The 13,306-nt window shown below is 38.4% G+C and overlaps 1 protein-coding gene across 1 annotated transcript in view; it reads left to right on the forward strand.

The window, feature by feature from the left end:
• Positions 1-4,152: 4,152 nt before the first annotated feature.
• The window catches only part of LOC128364649 (sphingosine kinase 1-like), a 35,321-nt gene continuing 26,167 nt past the window's right edge, over positions 4,153-13,306 (forward strand). The window contains exon 1 of the mRNA XM_053325221.1: positions 4,153-4,567. Coding sequence (XP_053181196.1) covers positions 4,153-4,567 — 415 coding nt within the window. The remainder of the gene's footprint in view (positions 4,568-13,306) is intronic.

Raw genomic sequence — 13,306 nt, forward strand, 5'->3', positions numbered from 1 at the left:
TTTCAGTTCATTTGCTCTAGTTTTATGCCACACAGTTATCACCATCTCCATGTGAGGGATTGAAGCTAAACTAATCTAAAATTATTTGAACTATAATAAACTTATGAAACTTACTAAATAATCCCTCAACTAAGTATTTCTGCTTGCAGGCATCCTTCTGCCGAAATTTGTGTGGACAGATTTCCAATTATGTATTTAAGGACACCATGATAATCAAATTAGTTTTTATTAAAATACTGTTCAGTTGTAGTTAGCAGCCCATGTGTCCATTTGTAGGCATGTGGGGAAACTAATTAAACCCTGAGAGATACACGTTGTACTTCTGATCATCTGATATAATTTATTGCTTCAAATTTTGAACCAATACTCATAAATCATGCATGGCAAAATCCATTATAGAAGAGAAACTGCTTACTCAGACCAGAAGACAATTCAACTGTTATATTTGTGGCTTACTTAATTTTCAAAGTGTATTTTGTTCATCATTGCCTCTCTATATGTATTGTTATATATATTTTTACTTTTCGCTTGTACTTTTCAAAGTATTTATATAAGAATCCAGTCATGGCCAAAAATATTGGCACCCCTGCAGTTGACATCATGGTAGGAGACCATTACTGACAAAAAGAAAAGAACACTTCTGGCACCGGATGCCTTGACTGTGTCAATGGCATCATGAAATTTCATGACAACTAAAGATGTATTGTAATGTAGTGCCCAGTGTCACAAAGCTCTCTCTACCAGAGGTCAGAGGTCATTGGTCATTGGTCACAAAGTACTAGAGAGTTCTGAAATGGCCAACAGATCTGAATTCCAGAGAACACCTGTGTAGAAATCTCAAAACAGCAGCTGGGAGACGGCATCCTTCAAATCCGACAGATCTGGAGCAGTTTGCAAAAGAAGAGTGGTCCAAAATTCCAGTAGAAAGGTGTAAGAAACTCGTTTATGGTTACAGGAAGCAATTGATTTCAGTTATTTTTTCCACAGGGTATGCTACCAAATTATAAGCTGTGGGTGCCAATAATTTTATCCAGTACATTTTTGAGTTCTCTGTGAAATTTTATCAGGTTTGACTTATTTTCTCAGATTTTTGTGTTGTTCCAATGCAAACAAAATAAATACACGTGAATACCAAAGCATTTGTAATTGCAATGATTTTCTGGTAGACGTGGTGCATTATTTGACAGAAGTGCAGAGTGTCAATATTTTTGGCCATGACTGTGCATGTTAAACTGGTCATGGTAATAGTTATGTACTGTTCTGTCAAGAAATATTACATTTGTGGTAGTCAATATAACATTAGGGGAGAACGGGGTTGGTTGTCATATTCATCAGATCTCGGGCCTTAGAGGGCGCTGTTAAAAAGTTTTGGTACTGAACGTTTCAGAATTTAGGTGAGTTACTTCAGAGGTAATTTCTGGAGTGAACTGCTTGACATTGTTGTTGTGTTTTTCATGTGAAAATGTAAATATCCAACTCTTCAGTGTTTCTCTTCTGGGCTTTTACACAATGAGTTTATAATAAAACAATCATTACCATTAAAAAGTATGAAGAGATAGCCATAGTTAGATAGGTTTTTTTCTGAACTATGCCAAAACATGTGGTTGTTAGCTTTGCTGGTAGCAAAAATGTTGGCATATACATATGTGGTGTTATATATCTAGTTCTTTCTTTCTTTTAAGAAAGCAAAATGAGCAGGAACTTTGTCAGGAAGACAAACAAGGCCAGACTCCACCAGATGTGATGCTCAGAGCAGTCAGAGAGATGAAAATTAACAATATTGTCATATAAAGACAAAAAAGGCACTTAACGGAATGTTTTTTCCTGTTTATGTTCTCTTGGCGCAGGAGATGTGTTAGGTTGTTGTATTTCAATGAAACTAAACATTTTAAATATTTTTTTAAGACTCTATACATTTTTTATTTTTCTCCATTAAAATAACACAGGGGCAACCAACCCCATAGTGTGTGACAACCATCCCCATTGTGGGGTTGGTTGTCACAAGATATATTTAACGGCCCATATCTTTTGAACAGAATCAGCTGAAGGTGAGTAAGACCACTCTATCCCTACCTGACACTTTAGGCTTTCATTACAAATTAAAAGGGAATTTATTCAGTTTACAGTTTATGAGGAATTCAAAGGAAAGTAAAAAGTGTGACTACCAACCCCATTCTCCCCTATAATAGTTAATGAACACTTAGATTAAACTATTGTACAAAACAAAGATCAGTAAACAAACTTTTTTAATAGAAATTTTCACCAGGGACAGTTGTACATGTCACAGAAGGAAATACATGTAAATAATAAAATTAATGATGGCTGAATTGCATTTAGCTGCTTCAGTTTCAGGTTCCTGATATGGGGCCTGCCGGCAAAATATCATAAAACATTGCTTTTTAATGTGACATACACGTTTATAGCGAAGTGAATCATCACAGCAGCCACAGACAGTGTTGCTTCATGACCACTCAGCAGTTTTACATGTAGGAGAGAAGCCGTCCTCTCTGCTTGCAGCTTCATGACCAGATATTACTTCATGTAGCTGAAGTTGTCTAATAGTTTAACAGCATCTTCTAAATGAGTTCCCTTAGTAGTATATTATACTATAAATGTTGTACATAAGATTCAAGGATTTAATTTGTTCACTCAATTCACCACTAGAGGGAACTATAACACTTCACTTCAATGTTCTTTTCAATTAAAGTTCAATGTATACTCGAGCCAAGTGGATCTGCGTCAAGCAGGAAAAAACTTCCACAACAACTCCATGAAATTGGTCGTTTATGCCTTTAAAAATAAAACTATGGTGCCATCAGCAAGGGGATCATCAGCTGCAGCCAAGTGCGCAACACCACCAGCGCAATCGCCTTTGTTGCAGGGGAGCAACCCAGGGCAGGTCACAAGAAGGCGGCTGCAGGGATCCTGGCAACAGCCCAGGACTGGCAGCTCTCAGTGGACCTGGAGAAACAGCTGAGATTCCCACAGAACATTGTCAGCACCACCCTTAAGCCAGATATCCTTCTGGTCTACAACAGCAAGAAAGTCATCATTATGGAGCTGACAGTGCCATGGGAGGATCGCCTGGGGGAGGGTCACGAAAGGAAGAGGACCAAATATGAACATCTGGTGATAAACTGTCGAGAGTAGGCTAGAGAGGATTTGTGGGTCACTCAGTCCACAGAGCTGGGCATCACAGGAGGAGCAAAGAGCAGAGCTATCAAGTACATCACCGCACCCCCTCCCCCTCCCCCAATAATAAAAAAAAAACATGAAAACGGACAGTTTTCAGTGCTATTTGTGAATGACCTGATAAAGGAGAAAAATTAGACCCCTATTAACTGCTGACCTCCTATAAGCCCCCCTGATTCCTGTTGTTGTAAATTCACTAAATAACTGCTGTTCTAAAGCGAATTAAAAGTGAGTATGAAGCTAAAAAAGTTTAACATGTTTTAGTAGTTTTGCTAAAAAGAGTCATCAGCCTTTAAAAAAAAATCACTTAATGACAATCAAAATAAGATTGAGGATTATATGTTTTCATTACACTATCAGAAGTCATTTATTTTCCTATTGTTATTGTACAAACAGTAAAAATCAGGTTTTGCAGCCTGTGATGTACATTTAAAAACTCTGTTTTTTAAAAGTTGCTATATAAATAAAGTTATTATTATTGTTATTATTAATATTAATATTTAATAACGTATAGCCTATAGAATCATAATCATCTTCATTGGCCAAGTACAGTAGGCTATGTTTCACAAAAATACTCCAGTTTAATGTCATTCAATGTATTCACACAGAAAAAACTAATTCAGAAATATAAAGGAGTGTCTATAAACAGGTTAAACTGTTTCTGTGATCTGTGAGCACAAATAGTGCAAAGAGGAAGAAGGAAAACAAAGCTGTAAAATAACATTTCGCACATCACGCTTTTCCAACTTTTGTTTTACTATGAAAGAGAACCCGGTGTGCCTTTTATTCTGAAATGTGAGCGGATGTGGTGCGTTTGACTCTGTTGCGTTTGACACCGGTCGCAGGCTCGCAGCAGGCTGCCAGTAGTGTTGTGGTCCCCACTTGGCTCGCATCGTCCAGGCGGCCAGATATGTGAACGTGTGGCCGCTGCTGTATCCCGGTCAACTCCGTCCGCTTAGGATGGACCCGAGGAGAGCAGAACCGGACCGTGAAAGCCCTGCCACGCTGCACGGGGAGTTCACGGTCACCGGGAACCGAAAAGTCAGGTGTTCCGTGAGTCTAACCGAGAAGGAGCTCATCGTCCAGAGGCTCACCTCCGCACCTGTGGGGCGAAACAAGGTGGTACTCAGCCTGAAGGACTGCGTCGGCTGCCGGGCTCACCGGGAGGATGACAACGCGGACCCGGCGGCGTACCTGGTGGTGTACTTTTACCCGCTCAGACGGCGCTGGGTGAGCTCCGGGGTGTCACGGCAGAGAGTGGAGCACAGCTTTCGGCTCGCAGTGCTGCAGGACCCGAGAGACAACCTGGAGGAGGCGGAGAGGTGGGCGAGAGCAGTCCGGGAGCGCAGTGACCGGCAGCAGCACATAAGAGACGGTGAGAGAGGAGAGGAGGAGATGTCTGAAAGTTAACAGGGGAGGGGGGTGGGGGGACTTAAAGTCTCAGGACCCCCTTAACACAGTTACAGTTTACTTTGAAGAGAAAAGAGACTCTGTATCTGCTTGAGGAAGAGAGGTCCAGATCCATTGATCGATCGATTGATTGATTATCTTCATTCAGGAAAAAAAATCTTTATCAGAATCAAATTTATGCTGCATAATGATAATCAACAAACAGAAAGTAACAGAAAAATACAGCTGCCAAAATTTCACTATAAAGAAGAGGTGAAAATATGCTGCTCACATGTAGATTCTTAAGCCACGAGGGGACCCTGAAGGAAAAATTAGTTGTTTCTTTCACTTTCTCTTCATTATTTATTCATTTAAATTATTTTCTTTTCTTCGATTGACACGTTTCACCATTTTCTACCAAACAACTAATTGATTAATCAAAGAAATAATCGGCAGATTAATAGATGAAAATAATTGTTAGTTGCAGCCCTAGCCTACTTAAATAAATGATAAATGTTCACACAATCTATCTGGATTGAGCTAACATTGTGCTTGGAATCTAATCTAAGCTTCAGACCAGATCTTTGAGCCCTCTACTCTAAATACAAGGTGGGTCTAAAAGATTAGATACATGCAGTTGCTGCCTCAAGCCTGCCAGTTTATAGTGTACTTTAGTGGTGCATAGTGTACTAACAAACACATCTGCAATGAATGAAATGACCACACACTATCTGTCACATGATTAATCTGGAGCTTTTGGGCCTTTTAATGGTCTCAGGGCCTTTGAGAATGCTTTACTGGTTTATAATGCAGTGCAATGTGATGCTGATTTTACTACAATTATTACATAACTTATTTTTCATTAATGATTAATCTGCTGATTTTCTTGATTAATAGTCCAATTCTTTTCTAAAACCTCAACATATTCAGTTTAACATCTCATAAATCACTCTGAAGCTGGAAAGAGAAAATGTTTATTTTCTTAAACAATAAAGAAAATAGTTGGTGATGATTAACTTGATTAACTGACTGATGGTTTCAGCTCTGCTCCATTGTTGTGGCTGTTTCTTCAGTCACTTTACCTGAAATAACCTGAATGAATTGCGTGGAGAAGTGATCCTGTCAGTTCTCTCTTATGATTAAATAAATGTTTAACTACACTGTTGAAAGATAGGCTACTCTAGAAATACTGAAACTACCTCCAGGTACTGTACATAAAAATTTGGATCCTGTTGTTTTTCGAACAGTCCATCATGAGTCAGACATTAACTATTTGCTAGTCAGTCATTTCTCAAGAAGAACCAACTCTCTTCTGAAATCTGTTTCAATCTACGTCAGTTTATTCAAACTGAAAAACTTATTTGGAGTAACAATGTCACGTACAGCATTTCATCGTTCCTGTTTTATTCACATGATTTTGATTATTGATTTTGCCCTACAGCTATTTAATTAGCTAAAAGTTTCTGCTGCTTATTTAATGCTTCCAGCTTTATCTTTGTCAAAGGCTTTTTTCCCATTAGCTTGAAGCTATTCCTCAAATGAATAAAACAATAGCACAGGTCTGGTACAGTCACATTTCAGTAACCACAGAATACAAACAAACCATTTGAACATAAAAAAATACCTGAAAAACACGAAGTAGAATTACCACTACCTGTCAAGAGGTCTATCCTGTATAAACTGGATTCTTGTTTCTTATCAACTCTGCTCTGTAACAGGCTGTTGCATCACCTTTAACCTACTACTGAAATGAATAAAACAGTAGGATTGGTGTGGTATGTAGAGTCACGTTTCAGTAACCCCAGTAAGGCAAACAAACCTCTTTAACATAAAAGACACCTGAGAATGATAAGGCAATATTCCTGCTATTGAGTTCATGCAATGCCAAGAGGTATAATTACTCCGGAGGGAAACGTGCTATAATTGGAGATTTCTAAAGATACGTTATCTCGTTATTTGTCCTCTTCACCAAGCTGTCCCGTCTGAAGGAAGAAATATCCAATGTAACAAACTTTTTTTCCTCCACACAGCTCTGGTATCAGTGGCACAGTGTGACCCAGATAGCTTTTCCCAAACTGCACAAATGTATTTTTAACGAGACAAAATATGCTGCAATTCTACACTGCCTGTCATTATCAGTGGAGGAAATACCATACTTTTGATAACTAAAGCTATTATTTGCTTTGAAAAATGCTGTCAATCAGTCGCCCAGAGCTTAACCTGAGACACTCACCTAACAAGTTTTTACCTTTATAGTACAAAGATCCAAACACAAATGTCTCCATGGCCTAACCTGTTCTGTAGTCATGTAACGGACTTCTCACTCTACCTGATTTATTAAGACTGAAACTCACAACTTGTACTTTAGTTTAATTTAGACCAGAGGTGTGTGTGGTCTAATAAGGGTGCTGAGGTGTGGCCGCTCTTTGTAATTCCAATTGTGAAATACATATTTAATGTAAGATTGTTTTTGTTAATGTTGTGTGTGTAAATTCCAGTCCTTACTCTCACATCAATCATACATAATTACAGAAATGAGATGACTCATGAGAAAATGCTGCCTACGGTCTTTGTCTATGTGCCAAAGGGTGTACTGCTCTACGCCCGATGGTGGCATGCATGTAATATGTTTGGATTTTCCTGGTGGCTCCGTATTGGTTAACACCACACGCCTAAAATAACAGGCTTTGAGGAAAGTTTTACACCCAAGAAATTTTTCCAGTTTGGGTGATTTTCTGCCCAACTGGGTGGCTTTAGGATGGATTACGTATGTTGGTAAAATTAGCTCGGTGGGTTGTGGGTTTGTCATATTGCAGATGCTTTCTTATGTTTTTTCAATATATTCATAGTCTTTTATGGCTAAAAATGATGGTTTTGGACCAACCTGGTGACACTGCTCAAAAGACCACTGCTAGGAGGTTCCATTCTTTTATTTCATCTATTAAAAACTATCTCTCAAATGTTTGTCCAGAAAATGTATTATATCATAAAGAATCAATATTATAATCTAAAATGACATATATCATGATAAAGGATTTCATAGAGGAAGATACAACATAGACGAGAACCAGAAATGCTGAAGAAATCAACTAGTGAACCATACTAAATCATTTTTGGGAGCTCTGCATCCAAACCATTAGTCTAAATGAGGTCAGTGCTGCCTGTCTGACCTCTCTATCAATATTGGCGCTTGTGTCATTGGCTTGACGTCTGGTGTTCTGGGAGAATTATCCAGAAAGCATCTGTTTCCACCAGATCTACTTACTAACCTCTGACAGGTAGAAGATGATATGAAACTCCAGTCTGCATTCATCTGACTCTGCTTTTTCACAAACAGGAGTTGTGTATGTTTGATGTTTGTCACATACTCAGGTTGCACAGCACAGCATCTCTGCTTTAATAGACGATGCTGTCAAACTGTGTGACAGACTCCACTTTTCGGTTCATGTCATCAATACTACTTTGCATGATAATCATCATCCATCACACCAAGCATCTGTTAGGGTCACACAACAAACCTTCAGTTGACTCCCGGGTACCTCTGTAGCCGACCGTTGGTGGTCATTTTTGCAGTGGGTTTTGCAGCTCTTTGTTAATTGGTGTGGAAAGAAGTTGGTGAGAGAGAAAGCTGACCAAAGGCTACAGATGATGCTGCAAACTAAGTGGCAAGGATTTTACGGTTTCATTTTTAAAATCACCGTAATCATTGTTATATTAATCTGTTGTAGTCCAAGTTCATAATCAGACGGTAATCAGATGGTTGGTTAGTTTGGGTTGGTTGTCTTTCTGTGATAGTTTTTGACAACTGACCATCGACTAGTTATTTCCTTCCTTTCAGCCAGGAGCAGAATATACTGTACATGCATGCAATGCTGCATCTAAACATTATATTAGTATCACAGATTAATCAGTTGATTATTTTCTCAATGAATCAATTAATTCTTTGGTATGTCAAAACTGTGAAAAAAGAAAGAGATAAAGAAAAGCAGTGAAAAGTGTGAAGCTGGATCTGAGGCATGTTTTTGTTTCTGTTTGCTAGAATAAATGACTTCAGTGATTGATCAATTACCAAAACAGATTGTTATTTGTTAATCCACTAATTGATTGATCGGTTTAACTCTGCATGCATGTTGGCAGTCAGCTGGCGGTCAGCTGTGGTCTTTGTGGCGTGTTTATCTTTCAACAGCTGATAACAGTCAGTCCATCAGTCTTTGTCAACTCTCATCCTTTGTGATCAGTTGAGCATATCAGAGGCCTGATTTAAGTTCCCATCAGTTTTATCTCTGCTGTCAATTAAAATTGACACTTAAGCTACATTGCCAAGTATTTCCTAAATAGTATTAATTCCATGTTGTCAATAAATAGATTCAGGTCAGCTGTGGACAGCATTATCATCATCAGTCAGGTGATGACAGCAGCCAGAGAAGCTTCTAGTATTGATCAAATCAATCACTGTAGGTTGTCATCTGGCCTAAGTACTTGGCTGCCACTGTCCATTGACAATAAATTACAACACATTACCAACTAATGGGAGTCAATTAATTGGGGGTTGAATATATTAGATCAATCACCAACACTGTCACCCACAGATACAGGCTCACTGGGACTGTTGTTCAACCCTTTTCATTGTGTAAGATTTCTGTTTCTGGGTCAGATGCTGTAGTGTTTTCACTGCGTGGCCCTCGTGATGTTACCAGTTCTAGTAGATGCTGAGTCCAAGCTGATGTGAAGCTACAGTGACAAGCTGAGTAAATTCTTGGTTTTCTAATAGGTCAGTGAAGTCAGTAGCAGTATGATCAGCATGATTATTAATACAAATGTTCAATCAGTCATGACTGGTGATAGCCATTGAGGTCAGGCTAGACACTGGAGAAGGAAACAGTGGGTACAGGTAAATCAAAATAACAAAATATTTTAAAAAATAGCAGTGATCCTACCTCCTCTTATCCTATCTAATCATATATTAATAACATTGATCACATTCTGCATTCTCTGGACTAAAGTGGACATAATGTCATTTTTTGTGGTAGTCTTCATAGGAATGGTCGATATGAAACCACATTGTGGCCTTTAAGACTGATAGAGAGGGCCAGTCAGAAAAGGTTCACCCCTAGCAGACAGTATATATGTGTGATAGGGAGCTGATCTCTTCCATGGTATCACTGACAAAATCGGCTGCTCATTTTGAAGAGACGTCCCCAGATAGCACCATAAGCCGGGAGCTTACATCCATGCAGATTTTTTTTTCATGAGACTTGATTCATCCATACTAGTTTGAGGCATCATTCTGATCAATTTCTCAATATTGTCTGTGACACCAGGACATGAATCACAAACATTAAGCAAGGATGACACAACATCCTTCTCAGTTTCACTTTGTTCTTGTAGGCTGTTGCAAGAAAGATCTTAATGGCTTTTTTTTAAAAGTTTTTTTCTTTTGTAGTTTCAAAGCATATTATCATGTTCTTTGGGTGGAAATCATATCCTCTAACTAAGTCTCTGCTCTCAAATCAGATAAAAGCTGTTGGAGAGATTCTGTTTATGTCAAATAAAAAGATTTTGACTGTCAAATGAGCTAACCCAGAAGGCAGCAAAACTTCAGTGCTTTCTCAAAATGTTCAGAGCACTTAGCAATTCCCTGGACTGGGTTGCCTCAGCTGTTTGTAACTCCATCACTAAGTGATGTAAGTGTTATTAGTACTAGCTAGTTTCAAACTAGTGATTTACTAAATCAGGTTGCACCATTGAAACTTAACACTTGTATCTAGTAAACACATTACAAGTGTTGACTAGATAAGAGAAGAATTAGTGATGTGTAAATTTGTTGCTAGGAAACTTCAGTAGAGCTATTCAATAAGAAGAAATCAACTAAACAGGAAGTCATTGAAACATCACAAGCTATAACATTAATTCCAAAAATAACAGTTTTAGGAGCCAAAAGATAAAATAAACTTAAGTTTGGAAACACTTCCTCATTCAAGTGAATGGGAATGTGTGTCCAAACTTTACACTGGTACTGTAGGTATGAGTTTGTTATGTTTACTTGAATAAATATATGAATTTTAGAGTCAGGAGTATTCATCCAGTTTACAGTGAGAGGGAAATATTTGATTATGTTGAGCTAAGTGGTGCTAATTAATCATTTTGTTGTTGGCATAAAATTTTGTGATTTCAGGTTTATTGTATTTTTGGTGTTGGACAGACATTAGCGAGCTAACTATCTTTGTCAAATAGTGCATTCAGCTATCTTACGCAACAGCTACACCCGGCAGTTAGCAGGTTTAAATATGAATAACATCTAATCTCCACATTAGAACTAGCTTATGTGTGCAAAATGTTGTAATTTAGTGATTTGCAAATTTCCACATAGCAGGTGATGCAACTGGCTCCATAATCCCAACATGTATCAGCAGTTTTTTAATGCCATGGTGGCTCAGTAGAGTTATTCTTCTTTTGTAATTGCATCCCACTTCCATCTGGTCCAACATATAGCTTCACTTTTCTCCTCTTTTCTCCCTGAATGGCTTCACAATTCATGTACTAGATAAGGTCTTTGCTCAGCATCATCAGTGTAGTCAGCAGAATGTGATGAAATAGTAGCTGTGGGGTAAACACAGGGGCTGAGTAGTATCAGTGTTTTATGTCTTGACACTGTACATGCTACTGCTTGTTCGCTCTGTTTTTTGACCTCCTTTATAGTTGACTGTCCTATAGTTGGGTATTCATTATCATCAGTGTCAGTAAAATGCTGCTCACACAGCAGCTGCATTTCATCACACTGTAGATTAAGATTTTTATCCAGGTTGTGTTTCATTGTGGTTGGACAGCAGTGACACACAGAGTTTGATCTTTGTTCTAAAAGGCTTTTAAATCACCACAAGGATCTGCGTGGATGCAATAACTGAATAAAGCTGTTAATTCAATGTAAAACCATGGAAACAGAAGTGATGGAAGTTAGATGAGAAGCACCTTATTCAACATTCTCGGGGGAACTGGTGCTGCTCCTTTTAGCAGCCAAATCCAGGCCTCTCTCAACCAATCAATCCTGTTACTAATACATTACCTCTGGCGGAGTTGAGGCTGGGACAGTGGTTGGTTGGCTCTTTTAGACTCAAACACAAGCAGAAAGTAGAGGTATATGTGATGTGATTTGCATTTTATTATCATATAAGACATCTGAAATATCTGGTTATTTGTGATATTCAGAAACTGTCAAAACAACTTTTATGTTTAGTTTCGCCTGTCAAAAAGGAGAAGGCACTGTCATTGTCTGACGTTGCTTTGCAGATGTTAGGGTTACACATAATATAAGTATATATATATATATGACAGTTGGCCAAGCAGTCCATCATTTTTTATCAAGAGAGAAATGTGCTGCAGGAGAAGCGGGGAGACATGTCAGACAGTTCTCAGGCTGAAATTGTTGACTGAATGCAAAACAAGATGCAAAGCTACTTTAATAGTGTAATAAGATAAGAAATTGTTTGCAAATACTGAACACTTTTATACACATTTATTCTCTTTAAACTTGTTGGTAATAAAAAAAAACACAAAGATGCTGAGGCTTTTAATCAGTACTGTATTCATTTACTGCAGCTGTTCTTAGCTTTGATTGACCAGTGACGAGGCACAGATTTATGAAACCATTTTACATATGAGTAATGACATTCTGTTACAGACCTTAAAAATCCTAAAAAAACTAACTTACTGTAAGCTGATTACTCTAATTAATTAGGATGTTTGAGTACATGTGAACATGCTTTTTCACAAATTTGTCACACAGTATTTACTGTATGGGTGTTTTTAGAGACTTTAGTGCTTAAATGCCTCATGGAAGGTACTGTACAGTTTTCTAGGTGTGTGAAGCTTATAATCCCGTCAAGGATCACACCCTTGTGATTAATCAGACTGTAACAGACCAGACTGATGAAACCTCCTGATTCTTTTGCAATAGAAACCACAACCAGTTGTCACTCCTGCTAATAAAGGAAAAAACAATAATTTCAGGATATACTAACAGTCCCCTATGCATTTTGAACAATAGAGGTGTGTGTGTGTGTGTGTGTGTGTGTGTGTGTGTGTGTGTGTGTGTGTGTGTGTGTGAGTGTGTGTGAGTGTGTGTGTGAGGTCAGATAACAGTGGTAGCAGCACTCCTCTCCCTGAAGACTTCTCCTCATCAGACATACGCTGCGATAGAGCTTGACGTGCTGTCGAGACCTCTGATTCAGCCGCTCTTTCCCTCTCTGGAGGGCTTTGTGTTGTTCTGGGGGCTCAAAGCGGCTCTGTGTCAGTAATGACAGCGTCCTGCCCTTCCTCTTACCCAGAGCACATCCAAATGATGGAGTGTACTGGTAAAATTTGGCAAAATACACTCTGTCTTCAGCTTCCTTAAATAACAAATGCAACATGCTGGAAAGGAAATGCTTGAAACTTTGTCCATCTCCTTCTTGTAAAAAAAATCTTGACAACTATCTTCATCATTCAGTGTTTGCTATTCTCAGAAATGTTCTCAAGTACTTCTGTGATATGCGGATGACAACAGCAACCACTAAATGACCCTTCAGACTACAGAGCAGCTGCTTCACCTCAGAGAAAGCCAGTTTTGCCTGGTAAAAGAAACATGTGGTTATGTTTTTTATAGTGGGAAGTCCATTTCCTAAATACATTGGCACAAAACCCATTTTTTCATTTTTCACAGAATATATTTTGTCGTTTTTTAACAGTT

The sequence above is a fragment of the Scomber japonicus genome, chromosome 2, assembly GCF_027409825.1.
Source record: "Scomber japonicus isolate fScoJap1 chromosome 2, fScoJap1.pri, whole genome shotgun sequence".
Lineage (NCBI taxonomy): Eukaryota > Metazoa > Chordata > Actinopteri > Scombriformes > Scombridae > Scomber > Scomber japonicus.